The sequence below is a fragment of the Aspergillus caelatus genome (assembly GCF_009193585.1).
Source record: "Aspergillus caelatus strain CBS 763.97 unplaced genomic scaffold BDV27scaffold_143, whole genome shotgun sequence".
NCBI classification, from domain to species: Eukaryota; Fungi; Ascomycota; class Eurotiomycetes; order Eurotiales; family Aspergillaceae; genus Aspergillus; species Aspergillus caelatus.
Genome location: NW_022475406.1, coordinates 76,816 through 95,222, shown reverse-complemented (window position 1 = coordinate 95,222; position 18,407 = coordinate 76,816). Strand labels below are relative to the sequence as shown.

The window sequence follows — 18,407 nt, the reverse complement described above, 5'->3', positions numbered from 1 at the left end:
AATTTTCCCTGTCGGATCTTAAATTTTACCTTTTTTTATTTTTTTTTATTTTTTTATTTTGAGAATACAGCCACACATGCGATGACGCCAGCCGCTACCTTTTCGGCCTTACCCAATCTATTAAAATAAAATAAAATAAAATAAAAATCTCAAATATTTAGCGGGGACTGAGCCTAGAACCACTCCGGTACGGTAAATTCCATGTATTAGCAAATAGAAAGTTGGACTCTGTACATTCATGCAGGCTGCCAATGGATGAATAGTATGTAGGTACATGTACTAAGTACTTACTTTCTTGCCTCCGTGGCTCTTTTTCTTTGAGAAATTCCTAGAATCCTGGCAAAACTGATCTTTGATCTTGAAATTCCCTCCCCATTGACGTAAATCATGAATACGTTATGATCTGTTCACCACTGACTCGTTGATTGCATTGAATTAAAAAGAACAGACCCGGTAACAAAAACAAAGGGTTCTTCTGTTCCAATTCAAGACCCATTGGTAATTGTGTTACACACTCACCTCCCAGACCCACGTTTCTTTGGTTCGTTTGGGTCAGTTTGTAGGAGAAAGGTATCATCATTTCTTCCTATTCTTCTCTCTTCTCTTGTTAGTTTCTGGTCCGTTGTTCTCTTCCCTCGCTACTTTCGTTCTTGTCTCTCGCTTGCTTCATTTCCTTTACATACTTACATCGCTATCATCCAGTCTTGTTATCCATCTCTTCTTCTCCTATTAGTTGTTGACATCTTCCTCTATCCGCTATCTTCCGCTGGCCAACAGAAAACTGAGACATCCCAGTGTTCAAGTGACTACAGTCAGGCGCTTACAGTCCGACACCTTGCGTTTTTCACTCGTCGCCATTCCCAGTTCTTTGTCTGCGGTTTATCGTCATTCGCTTGTGTGAAAATTTCCAAGGAAACCTCATGGAGACTGTTCTCTCAGACCTAACTCGCAAGTAGTGTCGGGGGATCCTGATATTTGGACGTTATCACCGTGCGGGAGATTCGGGTTCACCATACAACGTTGTTTTCCATACTAGTCCCTTTTCCTTTCGTTCTGTGCACCCGATCTAAGGACGACCCGGCTCAGTTCGTTGTCTAGCCACGTTACCTGTCTATCGTGCGCCAACCTTGACATCAGAACGACGTGGAAGTTAGTAGTCTTTCTACTTCCACTTCTATTTCATACATTAAATTACGACAATATGGTTCGCTCGCGTGGTGAGTAGAATAGTCCCCTAAGCCCTCCTTTTCAGGAATGTGAACGGCGACGGTTAACGCCCCTTGCGTTATCAGTGTTATCTTTCATATCGGCATTTGGTGGCTCGTCCCGCAAAGATCGTCCTGAACAACGTCATCGGGCATTCTCAGCTTCAGTCGCAGGGAACACGCCTCCGTCAAGAGTGGATACAGATACACCCTCCCCTCAAGATGCCTCGCCAACAGGACTGTCATCGAACGACCGCCGGATATCGCGGCCTGCGTCAACGATCTTTTCACACGATCCTCCGTTCATAGAAATCTCCCAAGATACCCCTGCAGAGCTCCAGCCAATCTTCACTTTCCTTAATAGTCATGCGAACAAGCTGTACCATGAAGGTTATTTTTTGAAATTGAATGATCTAGATAACCGTGAGTTTTCGGAAGATATTGGTGGATCAGAAGCGTAGCTAATTAACAATGCCAAGATGGTCGACCCTGTCCTGATCGACAGTGGGTGGAATGCTATGCACAACTTATCGGGACAGCTCTTTCACTATGGGATGCCGCTGCGCTGGACGCAGCAGGTGAAAAAGAAGGCCCTCCAACCTTTATTAACCTGGCGGATGCGTCCATCAAAGTGGTGAGTCTACAATATCTCCAAGACATAGCCTTGGGGGTTCGCCTTTGCTGATTTTGTGGCACCCGTAGATCGAAACACTACCTACACGGAACTCAGAAACACCGACAGTGAAGAATGTTCTAAGTATCTGCTCAGCGGGTCAGAATCGATACCTTCTGCACTTTAACTCCTTCCATTCTCTGGTACAATGGACTTCAGCCATCCGCTTATCCTTGTTTGAACATACGTCATTGTACGAGGCATACACCGGTGCAATCATTGCAGGAAAAGGAAAGAGCCTCAACGGTATACGCACCATTCTCGAACGCAATCGCTTCAAGCATGAGGATTGGGCTCGTGTGAGATTCGGGGCGGGGACGCCTTGGAGGCGGTGCTGGTTTGTTATCACCCCTCCAAATGAAAAAGAATTCCAAAAAGCGCAGAAGTCCCTTAAGAAAAAGTCGGCCTATGACCGGGCACCTAAACTGGTCACAGGAAACATTATGTTCTATGAAACGAAGAAAACGAAGAAAGCGAAGCCGATTGCGACAATCACCGATGCCTACAGTGCTTACGCTATATATCCTCAGTCTGAGGCGCTAATTGATCAATCCACCTTGGTAAAGATTGAGGGAAATGTCACAATTCATTCTCAGCAACAGTCGAATTCAGAAGGGTTTGTTTTCGTCATGCCAGAGTCACATCCAGCCGTGTCCGGTTTCGAGACGATGATACGGTTCCTGATGCCCACTTTCGACACTTTCAATCTTTATGGACGCCCGACCCGTCTAATTGCCGCTACAAATCATATTAAGAGCATTATGTTTGCGTTTCCGAAACAGCGGCGTTATGGCTATCTGGATATCTTGGACATCGCTAATTTGATGCAAACTGCGAGTAGCCAGAATTGGAGTGAGGCAGAATGGAGGAAACAGCTGAAGGAGGCGACTGCACGTCGCATGGCAGCTGCTGGCAGCAGAACAAGCAGCATCTCCAGCAAACCGCGTTTTCGAGCGAGTCTTCCAAGTCGCCATAGCAATGTTCACGCTGGACTTCGCCGAAACGAGACCTTCCCGGAGAGCGAACTTGGCTACAATCAGTCCACCGATGCGATAGTTCAAGAGGAGTCTGATGATGCAAATTTCTCGCCAATCTATCATGCACGGGGTGCTTCAGATACAGCTGGACTCTCCGCTATCAGAAAGCAAGCGCAGGCTTCTGTAGTCGAGAGCTCTCCGTCTTCTTCGGCGCGTGACTTAATACAAGCTGGAAATGAGCGTCCTAGTACCAACGAGTTCAACGATCAGAGCAGCTCTGATAGTGACTGGAGGCAACGTTTAGATTCCCACATTGTACCTGAGGCCGAAGCTATTCGAGAACAGTTCCGGGAGCCTTCACCTCCCTCACCCGTCTCCAACCCCCCGGCTTTTACTCATGGACCAGGCGAAATGCCCTCAGCACGGCCGCATCCATCGCCAGATCTGAGGAAGGCTAATAACAGAATGTCCAACGCGACACTTGCGCAGCTTGCTGCCGCTTCAGGAAGGATGAATCTGCTCGGCGCCATGTCCTTTGAGGGACAAAAAGTCAGAGAGACTGACGATCAAAAGCCTGAAACTCCGACCCCTACCGATTCCTACAGAGCTGAGTTTGAGATGCCAAGTGTCCCTTCCTTGTCGGAATCGAGTGACAAGAGAGGCAGTCCACAGGAACAGGGTCCGCCAACACCAGAGCATAGGACCAGCGTATTCGGCCCTCCTCTAGAGAAGCTAAATGGGGGCAATCTTCATATTGATACAAAGAAGTCTGTCAGGAGAAAGCCACTTCCAGGCCAGCAAAGCAAAGATTCTACCGTATCAAGCCCCATTGAACCTAGTTTTGATGATCTGCGCCATACTGTTGACGAAGAGGCCCTGAACCGTGTTAGCTCTTACCAACCATCTTTCCCTTCGCCTGTCAAGGAGCGCCACCAGGAGGACGAAAGCGTTTATGATGATGAATCCACGACCTCCCCAGACTACGCCAGTACGCGTGGGTCCGTCTACAGCAAACGTTCTACTAAGTCGATACCTAGGCCGAGAATGGGCATAATGAAGACTGTTGGAACGGAGCCCAAGAAGGATCTGGTCATTGGTGATGCTCATTATTCCGTCGACCAGCCATCGCAAAAACATAACCCTGATATCCCCAGTGTTGATTTCGGTCCAACGATGACTCTCATGCCAACGACTGGGCGTCCAACTACTTCTGATACTTTGAAGAAGCTTGGTCACCAGAGGAGTGACTCGGAATCCACCGAAAGACAGCGATACTCTCAGATGGACCGTGGTCACTCACGGTCACCAAGCCAGGATGAGTTCCGACGAAGTGTCTTGTGGCAACCTGGTATGGCCGCCGCGCGTCCTGTCACACCGGGTCTCACGCCAGAGCAGTTCGTGCAGCAGCGTGCAGCACCTAGTCCACCACTCCATATACACCACCGGACTTCTTCTGCAACCCCAACAACCCCACCGGCACGGCCTGTATCCGGTGATTGGATGGCTCACAACCGATCTCATTCTCAAATGAGCATTGGTAGAGACAGCCAAGGGCGACCCCGTTCTCGCGGCGCCAATAGTATGATCAACTATAATGATATCTCGTCTCACCTTTCTGCTCGAGAACAGGAACATGTGGCTCGGATGACCGGTTCATCGTTCTTTAATCTCAGCAGTGGGAACCAAAAGCAGCAACAACCGGTTAATCCTATGGGACTAGTGGGTGCCATTGATGCTCGGGAGCGTGAGAAGAAGAGCATCATGGAAGGTATGTCGTCTCACATGGTGCAGCATGCTATCGCCCAACGTCAACAGCAGTGGCAGCAGCATCCTATACCGCCAACAAGCTCATATGGAATCCAAAGCGGCACCCATAACAGTGTTTACAATATCCCAGCGGCGAGCCACACATGGGATGCCCTCAATCAATCGTACCGACCTGAGGAGCCCCGACGTCAATCTTGGTATGGGCAACTTCAAACCCCGCAACCTCAGGCATATCAGCAAAGCCAATATTTCACCCAGCAATCTGGTCACTTTGCCAATGCAAACGTCATGCATTATTGATTTCTCTCATTTACCCTTCTATTCTACTTCTCCCATTAACGTTCAACATTTTGACTCCGTCTTGTTTGTACTTTTCTGACCACACCCATGAGCTGTCGCTAATTTCTTTTTGTTTTATGTTACCCATTTGAGTTTTTCTTGTTATCCTTTTGATGCGTCCTAGAGCTAGACTTTCAGATCTCCCTCCTGCTCGGAAAAGAGTTGCTGTGTGTTCCTTTATTCGGTCTTTGACAGCAGTCGCATCGTGCATTTAATGGAGTTGTGAGAATGGGTCTGGCGCCTGGGTTCTTGCTTCGTTCACTCATCAGTCATTGCTTATCAATTATTAGCGATTTTCCCCGTGCGATAAAAGGTTTCGCCTGTTGGGAAGGATTTTTGCTATTTCTACTTTTGATCTCACTCACTCTTTTCTTTTTCTTTCTTTGTCTTTTTTCTTCTTGCCATCTATATGCATGTAAATATGGGCGTATAGCATTTGCTGAGCGAGCACAATGCAGATAGACGATGGATCTCTGCTGAATATATCCTCTGTAGTCCTTTTGGACGCATAGTGAGGCACAATGTTGCTTCTTGTCCAATTCCATTGCCTTATTCGTGCAGTTATAATGAACGCGTGTGCGCCTCAGATCAGTCGGTCCGAGGAATCCTTGTGAAAAGTTCGCCTCTCCAACAACCCAAGAGAGATACAAACACAAACAAGCCTCATCCTACAAATAAGGACCCTTTCTCTTAGATTCCTGTCCTACTTTCCCCAATCTGAAGAATACTATGAGAGCAACCCAACAAAAGCCCTATAACTGAGCCACCCATCTTCCTCCAACTTCATCACACGCCTTATCAAGCAATGCACCATCACAGAACATAAATCAAAATGAATATCTATAAAACTCGAACCATCAACTCTTTAAAACGAAAAGTCACTCCCCCTAGTCTCCCAACTCGTCTAATCCCCACTGTCATCAGGCGACTGCATCCAAGACTTCCCGATCCTCTGAAAGCCACTTCCTAGATGGAGAACGTCAGGGGGGGAAGTGAAACGGGGAGTAGAGCTCGTAGACGATTCTCCGATTCTGACTGAGCATAGACTTTATCGCATGCACTAGTCAGGAAGTATACAAGGAAGAAAATGAACTAGTTGGGCTTGCTCAGCCTAGAGTTCCCTTGGGGTAACTATAGAACATGCCATCTAGTCTTCCGGAATGCACAACGTTCCTAAAGGGGAGCACCGAAAGACTTCAGATACAAAGATGCCAAACACCAAACACTTGCTGCTAAGTATATCACAATATGCACATGTACCCAAACGCCTTGACTGTCAAAATTTCCCCTTCAAAACCACCCCCTGTTCTCACCCTCTCTGCTCCAAGCGTCAATGCTCTTATAGCTTCTATAGAGATATGTATCAAACTCTTCTTTATTTTTCATTTCCTTCGCAGTTCGGGAAGGTCCAGCCTCGCTGTGGACTCTCGCACCTAACTTGAATGGAGCTTCTTAACCCTCAGAGCACCCTCGTATAGACCACGGTCTAGGGCAGCTGCGACAGTAAGAGTACCGCCGATAATTGCACAGACACCGGTTAGAAACCCAGTAAAAGTCTTGGGCCGTGCCTCCTTGTTAATGACCTTCATGGGGGAGATATCGTAGTTGAAGAAGACACCAGGGATGCCATTTGCAGCATGCAGACGCTCCTTGTGACCTTCGTCGGAAGCGTCGCCGCCCCTCAGAGACCGTTTGTGGGAGGTCACCGAGTACTGGTGTGTTTCGATGCTGCTCTGAGAGCCATATGCAATACCATGGGTACCCAGCGGAGAATCCTCGTAGGCGCTGTGGACGGCCGAGGAGAACAATGGGTCCCAACCCAGCGGCAAATAGGAAGTCGAAACGACTTTGACGAAATACATAAAATTATATGCGGGATCGCTAGTCTCCTGCTGGGTGCTGTCGAGCGGGTTGGTGTGGTGATGGTCGGTCCACTGCCAGCGATCCGACAGCTCATCTGGCAGCTGGGGACCAAACCGAAGCTGGTGGATGATATGGGTCATAGTGTGTTTCTCGGCGTCGGCAAGGTCGCCCTCGAAGTAGTTCTCAAGATCATGCACATGGACATTTCCACTCGTGAAACTCCGGCCCGGTGCGATGTGGAAGTTTCCGACCACCTTGTTCACGCGGAGGACACCTTCAAGACGGCAACCCTCACGGCGTTGGGCGTCCAGACGTTGCGCATAGCCCTCGCGATCACATTGTTCAATGTTTTCACCCTTTCCGAATGCCCATTGTTGTTGTGCATAGGCCTCTCGCACCTCTTCACAGGTGTTACAGCATCGCTTCTCACCGTTAGGCTGCGGGACTCCACCGCAGTCGCCGCAGTAGTTAGGGTCCAGATGTTTCGCCGCTTCTTGCTCCGAGTGACTGCAAAAGATATTTATAAGCCGAACGGCTCGTCCAATGTGGTGAGATAGAGAAGATTGACTTACAGTTCCAGAGCTTTGACATCAATGACGTGGCCACCCTCTGCAGGAGAACTCAGGCGCACCTTGTTGATACCATGCACTACGCCGGTCTGTTGCTCACCAGAGACATCCATCACATCGAGGGTAAGAAGCTCGCACGGGAGCCGTGGGAAGGTCATGTTTAAATGGATCTCCATTTTCTCTCCTATATAGCGAAGTGCGCAGTACTCGGTCAGCTCCCACTTCAATACCACAGTTTGCTTAGCTCTTTCTTACCTCTCGACTTATCAACTACCAGCTCAGGGAGTACCACCACCCGCCTGTAATCCACCCATTCTCCCCACACAAGCCATAAAATAGCCAGCAGTGAGGCTATAGTGATAATTCCGCCGGAGGTGGTACGGATGCGAGCATCCTCAACCGTCTTGGCGAAAGCATCAAGCCTCGTGAATCGCGATTTGGCAGGCATCTCCTCGATCGCTCAGCGACCATACGGGAAGGCTACGATAGCCGTAAGGAATGTAAGAGAATTCCTTCAAATCAATTGAAGGAGAGGTAAGCGCTTGGGGGAACAACCTATATAGGACAGATTAGAACCGTACGTAAAGTTGTCAAGGTGGCCCGAGCCCGATCGAGTGCCTTGTCTATTACAAACAAAAAGAATGACTGACTAACTAAGAGAAAGAGGAACTGGCTTACCAATTGGTTGAATTCTGAAATCGAGGAGACCGCCAGTGACAAGCAGAGGGTCTCGGACTTCCCTTGCGGTTCCTGACTTTTGGCAAAGCTGTCCTAATGATAGATTGCATGCATGAAATACGAAACTAAACACTTAATGGAACAACAATCGTCACGGGTAGCGTAATTTACTCCACCCAGTTGGCGGCATCGGTATCGTGTATTACCGATTGTGTCCCAAAGGACAAACTGCAGTCCCTGATTGGCCATTGGAGCCTCCACTCCATGGGTGCCTGTTATATTATCACGTGGATATGCAGGCATCGTCCTGCCTGGCCTCACGTGATATGACTCTTTTGATTCACGTCACTTTTTCCGCTTGACTTTCTTCTGCCTCATACTGTCACCTCAAGACCTCGCCCGCGAGGTTTTGCTTGATCCTACTTCTTCCAATATATTTATTACAACTATCTACAACATCTACTCTATCTTCCCTCCTACCTCTAACTATTTTCTCTATTGCATGCCGACTAGATCGACTTGAATTTCAGGCGCACAGCGCTAAGTCCGCCTGAGAACAAAAAAGCCCTATACCAACCAACTACTTTACCCTCGATACCTACCATTCTTCTCCCATTCCGAATATATTCACCACTGCGATCAACATGAAAGGAGGAAAAGGCTCCCGAGGCCGCTCAGGCGGTTCGGATCGTGGGGGTATTCGCAAGAAAGGTGCAGCGAAGCGGGTCGATCGAGATGGTGATCTGGCTATGGACGCAGGCTCTACTCAAGGCCGTGTAAAGAAGGCGCGCGGGGATTCCAGCCGCTCGGTGGCTACTGGACCACGGGCCCACACACGCGATAGGACACTCGACGCTATCCAAAAGGCTATTTCAAGCAACACAAATTCTCAGGCAAACGTCCGACAAGGTGGCCGAGGCAGTAATCTGGAACAAGTTAGCGTTCGAGGATGGAAACAGAGCAAAGCAGCGTCCAACCGCGACGGTGGCGTTGAAAGTCTAATCACCTTCCTCGAAAAGAAACTCAACTCATCCGACTCGAAAGCTGGCTCCCGCGCAAGGATTACAAAGGTATGTTCAACATCAGATTTGACGGTCACCGACATGATTTCGCAACGTCGTCCTCTCCGGTGTGTTCTCGTTTTCAGGAGTGGTACCCCAGAACGACGGTCGCAGGCTGTTTTTGGCGTTTGTTCCTCTGGATGACGGCGGTAAAAAGGTCTCTTACGCCTTACTAACGTTCACTAGTCGCGGGTTGAAGGCGATGCTTTCATAGTATCTATCCGGTCGGAGTTGTTGGACAGGATGCTGAAAATGAATGGTTTCAGTTTTGCAGGAGCACCTCTTACGATCCAGACATATGATCCGTCCGCCAATGGAATGGACCAAACGATGCTATCCGAAGTGTCGCGAAACAGTGGCGCCCCCTCGACCGCCGATACCAAATCCAAGATGACCGCGATCTTGAGCAAACGCTATTTTCAACAGCAGAAATTGCTCAACCTCTCTAAGCTTGGCAGCGACCCGGACTTGTTGGCAATGGGAATCTTCGATAGCACATCTACTGAATCCAAATTCTTCCCAGCGTTGATGAAAGTGTGGGAGATGAATTTTGATAACTCCACAGCGCGACGCGAGGCTGTGGAGAGTGTCAGCCTTGCCGACAATCAGCTCGCAAATATCACGGTCGTCACAACATTGGCTCAATCATTCCCCGACTTGAAAAACCTTGACTTATCGAATAATAATTTCAAAGACTCTCAATCCTTAATTGGATGGAGATGGAAGTTCCGAAATCTGGAATTTCTCGACCTCACCGGTACCCCTTTCAGCGCGGATCCTACTTTCAAGGACACCATGCTCAAGTGGTATCCTAAACTTCGATATTTAAATAATACAGAAGTTCGGACGGCGGAGGAAGTGGCTGCGCAGAAGAAGACACCCATTCCTGTTCAGGCGCCGCATTTCCAGGATGAATCTCAAATCGGAGAGAACTTTGTCAAGGCCTTCTTTGTTGGTTATGACAACAACCGTACTGACCTTCTGAACGGTGTATACGACAACAATTCCACATTCTCGCTGAATGTCAACACCACTGCTCCGAGAGCCCAGCAGACCGAGACTGCGGCCTGGGATCCTTACATCAAGAAGAGTAGGAATCTACTCAAGATCAATCATCTTCCTGCGAGGATGTCTCGTTCCTTTGTCGGTGCGGAAAAAATTCGTGAGATGTGGAGCAGCCTTCCTCAAACACGACATCCCGACATAGGAGCTCACCCTGAAGAATGGCTTATTGAATGTTTCCCCATCCCTGGGCTTCCTGATCCTTCCGGACAGAGCCCGACTGGCGTGGGTGGACTTCTTATCATGGTGCATGGAAAATTCGAAGAGATCAATGGACCGAAGGTTGACCTTCGGAGTTTCGACCGGACATTCATCCTGGGACCTGGCGGAGGCATGGGCGGTATTAGGGTGATCAACGATATCCTTTGTCTACGGGCTCATGGGGGCCATGAAGCATGGATGTTGGAGCAGCCGGTTGTCCAAGCAACTCAACCCGGACAACCTCCTATCCAACCACCGGCTGCTCCTCCGGCTACTTCCGATGGTTACGGTATGCCCGCACCGGGCAAACCAGATGCCCAGGTGCAACAAGAGCAATTGGTCATGCAAATAAGCGCCAAAACGGGCATGACTCTGCCATACTCTGAAATGGCGCTTTCGGGCAACGGTTGGAATTTGGACGCTGCTTTGAAGAATTTTGAGGAGCTCAAGGTAAGCCCTGCCCGCACTTGGTCAGTTTTTTAATGGAGCTTTACTGATTCCGTGTAAAGGCTCAGGGACAGCTGCCTCCAGACGCTTTCCTGCCTGGAGCTGTCTAGTTCTTATCTGATTTTTACATACCCAAAAACTTTTGAGTGGAGGAAGCTGTGGTGTTTGCTTGGAGTCTTGATCAACTATTATTTTTATACTGCATTTATTTGTGCTTGCATGGCTTAGGCGAACGGTTGTGGGTTCTCTGACTTGTTTGAAAGATTTCACTGTATCACATTTACTGAACCTTGAGAGACGACGAAGATCATGTCCATATAGATAGAAAGGGGAGGGGGTTCCATTTGATAACCCCCGCGAGACCAATATCACTTGCTGGGTCTGCTTCCAACGGGCCAGAAAACAAGCACACAACTTTCACAAGTATCTGTAGAAAAATAGAAAAGGAGGAGGTAGAAGAAGAAGAAGAAGAAGAAGAAGAAGAAAGAAAGAAAAGGTAAAAAGGAGAGTACAAGATGTATATGACATGGAGGGGCGGCGGAGCTAATCTCTCTCAAGGCCAATCTTATTTATACTTACTCCCATCAATTAGCCGCGTTGCGCTAAAAGTTGACTTTCGGCGTTTACAACTTCCCGGGCTTGATCGCCAACTTTCCGCAAGACCAGTTTTGTCCTCAGCCCTTCTTTGCTGTAATAGATATTCTAGTCCCCTAATATCTCCCTCTTACCCTACGTGAACTGGTAGAGGGTCGGGAAATCCCAAACACAGCATGTACCTTGGGTGTAAACTGAAGAGCTAATGGAATGTCTACAACAACCACCTCTCCCTCCTCCGGCCACATGCCCTCCAACGGAGCGGCGGATCTCGATCCCCTCGACGCAGGTGAGATTAATTTCTCAGACGAACCCGTGCCGATTGATTTCCCGCTAATACGAAAATTTATTGAATTATGCAATAGCGGACTACGATCCAATTGACCACCTAAATGCTATCTTCTCCCATCCCTCCACGCTGTCCTCCGTCTCCCACGTTTCTCAGTCCCTCCTAGACTACGAAGATGAGCTGGACGACGAGATCGGCGCGCTGGTGGAGGAACAAGTCACATCGAATGCGGAAAGTGTCGAGCGCATACAGGCTGCCCAGGCAGATTTGACGGAATTATTCAAGAAGATTGATGATGTGCGCGACCGCGCGTCCAAGACGGAGCTGGCCATCACCGAGATGACGGCGGACATCAAGCAGCTGGACAATGCAAAGAAGAACCTCACGCAATCCATGACAGCCCTGAAGAGGCTACAGATGCTGACGACGGCATACGATCAGCTCCGTGTCCTCGGTAAGACACGGCAGTACCGGGACTGTGCCCAATTACTGCAGGCGGTTATTCAGCTGATGGCGCACTTTAAGTCGTACCGATCCATTGATCAGATCGCTCTTCTCAGCAGAAATGTAGCAGATATACAACGAGAGCTGTTGGAACAGGTCTGTGAAGACTTCGAGTTGGCGTTTGCTAAGGGCGAAGTGGGACAAAAGAGGGTCGTACTTTCGGAGGGCTGTCTCGTAATGGACGCCTTGGGGGAGCATGCCAAGTCCAGGCTGGTGACCTGGTATTGCAATTTCCAGCTACGGGAGTATCGACAGGTTTTCAGGAACAACGAGGAGGCGGGGTCCTTAGATAACATCTCGCGGAGGTATTCATGGTTCCGTCGTATACTGAAGATATACGATGAGGAATACGCTGCAATATGGCCGACGTCTTGGAGGGTTGATGAGATATTGGCAAACATATTTTGTGAAGGAACTCGAGAAGATTTCAAGGGCATTCTTTCCCGGTCAGTGCGAAATGGGCAGACGATCGATGTCAACCTATTACTTTCATGCCTGCAGGAGACTCTTGATTTTGAGCATACTTTGGAGCGGCGGTTTGTCAATCCATCCCGCCCGTCCACCGACACGTTCACCTCGGCTGAAGCGCCAGTCTTTGGCCAGGCCATTTCAGAGGCCTTTGAGCCTTATCTAAGCGTATGGGTTGAAGCTCAAGATAAGCAGTTGGCTACCCTTATACCGAAATATCGGCAGCAACCTATCAGGCCACCAGATGAGGAGTTCGATTCTAATATTGTTATAGCGTCCTCTACGGAGCTCTTTACGTTCTACAGGCTCTCTCTACAACAATGTGCGAAACTCTCGACCGGCGGGAGCCTTGCCGACTTGGCCAAAGTCTTCGCAAAGTATCTCGATCAGTATGCCCAACAAGTCCTCTTATACTATATCAGTGAGAGGCCCACCGGCACTACTCCATCCAAGGTGCCATCTCTGGAGGACCTCATATCGGTTCTCAACACTGCAGATTACTGCTACACCACCTGCAATCAACTTGAGGAAAAAATCAAAGGCAGGCTCGACAAAAGCCTGAAACAGTCGGTTGACTTGCAAAGCCAGGCAGATTCATTTATGGGCATTGCGTCTGCTGCTGTTCGGTGTCTTGTGCGAATGGTCGAGGTCGAGTTAGAGCCCTCGTGGCGAGAAATGCGCAATACACCTTGGAACCGGCTTGAGAGTGTTAGCGATCAGAGCACGTACGTCAGTGAACTCATGACCAAGCTGAACGCCAAGTCCTCCGAGATCCTGCAGTTGCTGCATAAACAACAGTACGCTCGAGCTTTCGCAGATCACGTCGTAGAGCTGATATCAAACGTATTTGTTTCGAATATCTTCCAATGTAAGCCAGTCTCGGAGACCGGAGCGGAGCAAGTAAGTTACCAACCTTCGATTTGCATGCCAAAACACAGTGCAAAGTATTGACATTTAACTCTGAATAGATGCTCCTGGACGGATATACACTCAAAACCGGCCTCTCATCTCTTCTACCAGCTCCCGCTCCAGCAAGCTTCGTTAAGCGTGTCAACAACAGCTTCATGAAGATCGAGACTCTCCTCAAGACCCTCCAAGTCCAACCATCGCCTCCAGAGGCACTAGTGCAAGCATACTTGATCCACATCAAGGACAGCAGCAACACGAATTTCCGCAAGATCCTCGAACTCAAAGGAATCCGCAGTCGACAAGAGCAAAACCAGCTCGTGGAACTCTTCCAAATCCACCGTGCATCAGACCGTCACGCACCGAACCTTCAGCAAAGCAATCCCATCCTCACAGCCTTTCAAACCACCCCCGCCTCCTCTTCAAACCAAGGGCTAGGACTCGGAACCGCCGCAGCCTCAATCGGCGCTTCCAACCTTCCCACTCGCTTCGACCCATCCATGTTGGGGTCTGCCATTATCTCAGCCGCCAAAGATGGTGTCGACCGATTCGGAACTCCTATGTCCTCAACTGGAAATCCCGGCGCCGGTGGAGCCCCAGGATCGACATCCACCACCCCCATATCACCTGGACCATTCGCACAACTACAGAGCACCGCCGAGAACGCTACTGCAGGCAACCTGAACGAGAACCTGAAAAATATTGGCAAGTTCTTCCGTCGGGACCTGGGTGGGTTCGGTGGTCGGTTTGGGAGGAGTGGTGATGACGGTAACTGAAGCACGGCTAATTTCGCGTATTCACTTCATGTCAGATAGTTTTGGCGTCTTCTTGCTTGCCGAGTATACCACTTTACTTTTCTTTACTACCACAGATACATATTTTGCGGTCATATTTGCAATTGCAACAGACAGACGGGTGCATTGTATGTACGGAATGTTTAGATCAATTGTTTCATACCACAAATGATGCTATATAAGTGTCTGAATAAGAATCCATAACCCCTGCACGAGCCTTACCTAGCAGTTTATTTCATCTGAGACAGTAAACATCCAAATCCAGAGACTGGACCCTCGTGCAGAAACACCGTGGTACTACGAATCCAACTCGAGACATACTACTACACATCACATGCATATGAATGATCTGTAATCACAGTTAGCAATCCATGTTGCTGTAAGGTGTGTGAAATGAACAAGAGAGAAGAGAGGCGAGTCAGCAAAAAATTAGAGTGTTTGTTGTTGCTAGTTTTTGATCTTCAACGCCACAACAGTGACTACGAGTTAAAAAATATCATCATCCGCCAAGGAGTGATGTCCAGGGTAATGGTAGTGAAGAGTAAAAAAAAGTAGATGCTCACCTTAAGCGATTCAAGAAGATAGTGGACCGTATGTCTACGTCCACATCTAGTTGAACAATGAGAAAAAATTGACCATGAAATTCGTTTCATTTTTCCAACCGTCAATATTGGCCGTAAATGTATCTAAAACATGGTGGTCGCATCTCGCGCAATGAGATGAGCAGTTTAGTCGAAAAGACCGAAGCCCATGTCTTCATCGGACTCCTCCTCCTCTTCCTCCTTCTTCTCCTCGGCGGGAGCGGCACCACCAGCGGCAGCACCGGCACCGGCAGCAGGAGCAGCGGAGGCGTAGGCGTCAGGGTTGGCGATACGGTCCTTGAGCTCATCGATCTCGGGCCAGCTGAACTCGGTAGAGACAGCAACGGCGAGAACCTTCTTGTAGCTGTTGACGAGGGAATGCATGACAGCAGGAAGGGTGGGGAAGCCAGTGGCCAGAGAGAGGGCAGTGACAGCCTGGATGGCGCTGCTGAACGCCTTAAGCAGCTGCTCCTCCTCGATGTCGAGAACATCGGCACCGAAGGTCTGACCCTCCTGGTAGACCTGAGAGATGGTCATACCATAGGTGAAGGGAGAGATGTTGAGCATGTTCAGCAGGGTAGCCTCGGAGGGACCGACCTTGGCGCCGGCCTCAACGAGCTTAAGATCGGTGGTAATTTCGATGGTACCACGAGCAATCTTGGTGGGGACACCAAGAGCCTGGAAGAACGAGGTCTTACCGGGTTCCATACCGGTGTTACCAGCAGGAACGTAGACATCGGCAGGAGCGACGGCACCAGCACGAGCAGGAGCAGCGACACGGTTGGCAAGGATCTTCTCCTTGGTGGCCTTAAGGTCGCCGTTGGTGAAGATGAAACCAACGTTGCCTGTGACGCGTCAGTGACTAGTCCACATACATTTAAATGTCGCTTTATTTAATGAACTGTACTAACCCTTGACGTGAGGAAGGAGACGCTCGTACTCCGGGTTGTCGGTGACGAAGCCCTTGATGGCACGGCGAACCTGAAATAATGTGGTCAATTGCGGTGTCAATTAAGTGGGAATATGGAGATACATACCATGGTGTTCTTGCCCATCAGGACAACACCCTCACCACGGAGACTCAGACGAATCTCGTGCATCTGCTGAGAGCTGACATTGTCGACACCGACAATGAAGACCGTCTTGTACTCATCGAGAAGGCTCTTCAGCTTCTCGAAGTAAGCGGCCTTGGTAGCAGACTTGCCCCCCATGTCTCCTTATTTCGGTGAAGATAGGATGTTTAAGGGCAAGGGATAACTTTCTAAAGGTGTGTTGCTGTCCGATTGAATCGTGACGTTGAAGATCAAAAGAATCAAAGGAACTTCGAAATTGGGAAATTTTGTTTCTCTGTGGCTTCGGCTAGCGAGATGGTCACGTGCTGCCCCGCCCGGCAGAAAAAAATGTCCGCAAGAGAGATCAGATAGGGCATGCGCGCGTGCATTTGGTGGTATACTTCTGGAGGTTTATGGTATTCTTTTGATCCTCAATTAATTACTGTTTTACGCAAGGTAGCTTATGTACTTTACTGGTCGCAGCACTACAACTCGCTACTGTATTTTCTGACACCACAATATTCGTGGCCGAGTCAGTTCTCGCTTTTCTAGCAATATACGACCAATTATATACAACATGGCTGCCAACTTCCAAATTCCATTCCAATGCATCCAATATCTGGAAAAACAGGGTGCAGAACCTCAGAGGCTGCTTATTGCGTCATCTGGGGGCAAGATCTACTCCTACGTTGCAGAGACCGGGCAGCGTCTCTCTTCTTGGCCGGAATATGTAAATGCAAGCAATCCAGATAACTCCAAGGCAACTGAGACAGAAACTGGATCGGAAGACCAAGCACCACCAGAGAAGAAGAGAAAGGTTTCCCCGTCCGAGGAGGGACCTGCTGAAACTTCCAAATCACCCGTCAAGGCTCCGGCTTGGTCCAGCATCCCTATTTTAGTTGCGCATTCGAATGGAGACTATGTGATTGCGCTCACAGCCGAAGATAAGTGCATTCGTGTCCTCCGCTTGGAAGCTGATGGCACTTTTGAACAACTAAGCGAAAGGTTAGTCGGCCCTGCTGAATAGACGAAAAGTGTGTGCTCACCCTACCTACAGATGTATGCCAAAGAGGCCATGTAGTATCGCTCTTACTGATGACGGTTACTCAATCCTCTGTGGTGATAAATTCGGCGATGTTTACTCGCTGCCACTTCTTCCCAGCAACGAGCCATATGTGGCGCCAAAGCTTCCTAATCGGCCAAAGGTGCCTGCAGCAACAACCCTTACTGTGCATAGTAAGCGGAATCTTGAATCTTTGGAGCAACAGTTGCGCTATGGTCAAAAAAATCTTACCGAAGAAAAGACCAGCCTGAATTTCCAGCATCAATTGCTACTTGGCCATGTGTCATTGCTCACGGATGTGGCTTTTGTCACGGTACCTCAGGATGATAATTCCGGTCAAAAGCGCAGTTACATCCTAACCGGAGACCGCGATGAGCATATTCGAGTCTCTCGCTATCCACAGGCTCATATTATTGAACGTTATTGTCTGGGCCATACTGCATTCGTCACCAAGCTCTGCATTCCCCAAGCCGCTCCAGAATATCTCATCTCCGGCGGAGGCGACGATTATTTGCTAGTCTGGAAGTGGACCGAAGGCCGTATCCTACAGAAGGTTCCCTTAGTGGAGCAGGAATCAGAGACTACACAGGTTACAGTTCGTGGAATTTGGGCGACATCAATCGGTGGGTCAAATATTGTTCTTATTGCGCTTGATGGGTAAGTGAGAATGAGAGTCTATGTCAATATCCTGCTTGTCTGATGTCTCCAATAGGTCCTCACAGCTGCAATGCTTCGTGCTTGGGTTGGATGGCACATTAAAAACACAGGACCCAATCGAGGTGTCTGGCAACGTCTTAGACGTGGCTATCATAGAAAAGGACAGCACAATTGTTGTTTCTGTGGACTGCATCCACGAAAAGGGCTCAACCCACGGATGGAGAGCCAGCCCAACAAGCCACTCGAATCTGATTGAATCGTTCCGCGTGAAGCCAGGAACAGAAAACTTGGAGTGGGAGCCGGTCGCAGAATCGCTGGTTACCAACGTCAATATGGGTGGCTCCTCTGGAATTTCAGCAGATGCCAACACAAAGCAAAGAAAGGAACTCGACGATTCGTTGTATAGTTTGGGCAATCTGCGTAAGAAGCATGGAGAGGATGACTGAAGGACAATCGGTCGCTGTAAATTCCAACTACTCATTATTTAATTAATCAGTTGAATCAAGACATGCTTCAAGCTCTGTTTCGGTTTGCATGCCTTTGTATGGGAAAGTTAGGGGTTTATGTCCATGCTACCAATATTTACTCTGGTATGTAGCCTAGAGTAGCAGATGGAAGGTTTCCGAATTGGGTTGGGATGCATAAATGTACTGCAGC

At 48.9% G+C, this 18,407-nt stretch overlaps 6 protein-coding genes across 6 annotated transcripts; 4 read left to right on the top strand and 2 right to left on the bottom strand.

Annotated features, from left to right (window-relative positions):
* The first annotated feature begins 891 nt into the window (after positions 1-891).
* BDV27DRAFT_18759 (PH domain protein) lies at positions 892-5,076 on the top strand. Its single transcript, XM_032075949.1, has 4 exons — positions 892-1,217; positions 1,293-1,628; positions 1,685-1,839; positions 1,908-5,076. The coding sequence occupies exons 1-4, from the start codon at positions 1,202-1,204 to the stop codon at positions 4,920-4,922; spliced, it is 3,522 nt and encodes a 1,173-aa protein (XP_031925487.1). The 5' UTR covers positions 892-1,201; the 3' UTR covers positions 4,923-5,076.
* A 978-nt stretch (positions 5,077-6,054) lies between these two features.
* On the bottom strand, positions 6,055-8,186 carry BDV27DRAFT_131588 (retrograde cargo receptor ERV46). The gene is made up of 4 exons (XM_032067665.1): positions 8,072-8,186; positions 7,649-7,948; positions 7,397-7,577; positions 6,055-7,331 (listed from the first exon to the last, which is right to left on the bottom strand). The coding sequence occupies exons 2-4, from the start codon at positions 7,839-7,841 to the stop codon at positions 6,395-6,397; spliced, it is 1,311 nt and encodes a 436-aa protein (XP_031925486.1). The 5' UTR covers positions 7,842-7,948; positions 8,072-8,186; the 3' UTR covers positions 6,055-6,394.
* A 265-nt stretch (positions 8,187-8,451) lies between these two features.
* On the top strand, positions 8,452-11,253 carry BDV27DRAFT_131586 (mRNA export factor mexA). Its single transcript, XM_032067664.1, has 3 exons — positions 8,452-9,141; positions 9,319-10,845; positions 10,905-11,253. Exons 1-3 carry the CDS (start codon positions 8,716-8,718, stop codon positions 10,950-10,952), a joined length of 2,001 nt encoding a protein of 666 aa, XP_031925485.1. The 5' UTR covers positions 8,452-8,715; the 3' UTR covers positions 10,953-11,253.
* Positions 11,254-11,475: 222 nt separating this feature from the next.
* Positions 11,476-14,855, top strand: BDV27DRAFT_18728 (putative GARP complex subunit Vps53). Its single transcript, XM_032075948.1, has 3 exons — positions 11,476-11,725; positions 11,802-13,597; positions 13,666-14,855. Exons 1-3 carry the CDS (start codon positions 11,647-11,649, stop codon positions 14,377-14,379), a joined length of 2,589 nt encoding a protein of 862 aa, XP_031925484.1. The 5' UTR covers positions 11,476-11,646; the 3' UTR covers positions 14,380-14,855.
* Positions 14,533-16,280, bottom strand: BDV27DRAFT_131582 (60S ribosomal protein uL10). The gene is made up of 3 exons (XM_032067663.1): positions 16,016-16,280; positions 15,890-15,959; positions 14,533-15,823 (listed from the first exon to the last, which is right to left on the bottom strand). Exons 1-3 carry the CDS (start codon positions 16,187-16,189, stop codon positions 15,126-15,128), a joined length of 942 nt encoding a protein of 313 aa, XP_031925483.1. The 5' UTR covers positions 16,190-16,280; the 3' UTR covers positions 14,533-15,125.
* A 173-nt stretch (positions 16,281-16,453) lies between these two features.
* Positions 16,454-18,324, top strand: trm82 (putative tRNA methyltransferase; the record flags this gene model as incomplete). Its single annotated transcript, XM_032067662.1, has 4 exons — positions 16,454-17,035; positions 17,088-17,750; positions 17,806-18,212; positions 18,291-18,324. Coding segments are annotated over exons 1-3 (1,478 nt in total), but the record flags the coding sequence as incomplete, so codon positions are not given.
* Positions 18,325-18,407: the final 83 nt, after the last annotated feature.

Coding starts and splice junctions, on each gene's coding strand:
- BDV27DRAFT_131582 (XM_032067663.1), bottom strand. CDS start 16,189: ATGGGGGGCAAGTCTGCTACCAAGGCCGCTTACTTCGAGAAGCTGAAG. Junction 15,960..16,015: donor TGATGGGCAAGAACACCATG/GTATGTATCTCC, acceptor ACATTATTTCAG/GTTCGCCGTGCCATCAAGGG. Junction 15,824..15,889: donor TCTCCTTCCTCACGTCAAGG/GTTAGTACAGTT, acceptor GACGCGTCACAG/GCAACGTTGGTTTCATCTTC.
- BDV27DRAFT_18759 (XM_032075949.1), top strand. Junction 1,629..1,684: donor ATTGAATGATCTAGATAACC/GTGAGTTTTCGG, acceptor AACAATGCCAAG/ATGGTCGACCCTGTCCTGAT. Junction 1,840..1,907: donor CGGATGCGTCCATCAAAGTG/GTGAGTCTACAA, acceptor TGGCACCCGTAG/ATCGAAACACTACCTACACG.
- BDV27DRAFT_131586 (XM_032067664.1), top strand. CDS start 8,716: ATGAAAGGAGGAAAAGGCTCCCGAGGCCGCTCAGGCGGTTCGGATCGT. Junction 9,142..9,318: donor CCCGCGCAAGGATTACAAAG/GTATGTTCAACA, acceptor AACGTTCACTAG/TCGCGGGTTGAAGGCGATGC. Junction 10,846..10,904: donor AGAATTTTGAGGAGCTCAAG/GTAAGCCCTGCC, acceptor TTCCGTGTAAAG/GCTCAGGGACAGCTGCCTCC.
- BDV27DRAFT_18728 (XM_032075948.1), top strand. CDS start 11,647: ATGTCTACAACAACCACCTCTCCCTCCTCCGGCCACATGCCCTCCAAC. Junction 11,726..11,801: donor TCTCGATCCCCTCGACGCAG/GTGAGATTAATT, acceptor ATTATGCAATAG/CGGACTACGATCCAATTGAC. Junction 13,598..13,665: donor CGGAGACCGGAGCGGAGCAA/GTAAGTTACCAA, acceptor AACTCTGAATAG/ATGCTCCTGGACGGATATAC.
- BDV27DRAFT_131588 (XM_032067665.1), bottom strand. CDS start 7,841: ATGCCTGCCAAATCGCGATTCACGAGGCTTGATGCTTTCGCCAAGACG. Junction 7,578..7,648: donor GGTAGTTGATAAGTCGAGAG/GTAAGAAAGAGC, acceptor TTCGCTATATAG/GAGAGAAAATGGAGATCCAT. Junction 7,332..7,396: donor GATGTCAAAGCTCTGGAACT/GTAAGTCAATCT, acceptor TATCTTTTGCAG/TCACTCGGAGCAAGAAGCGG.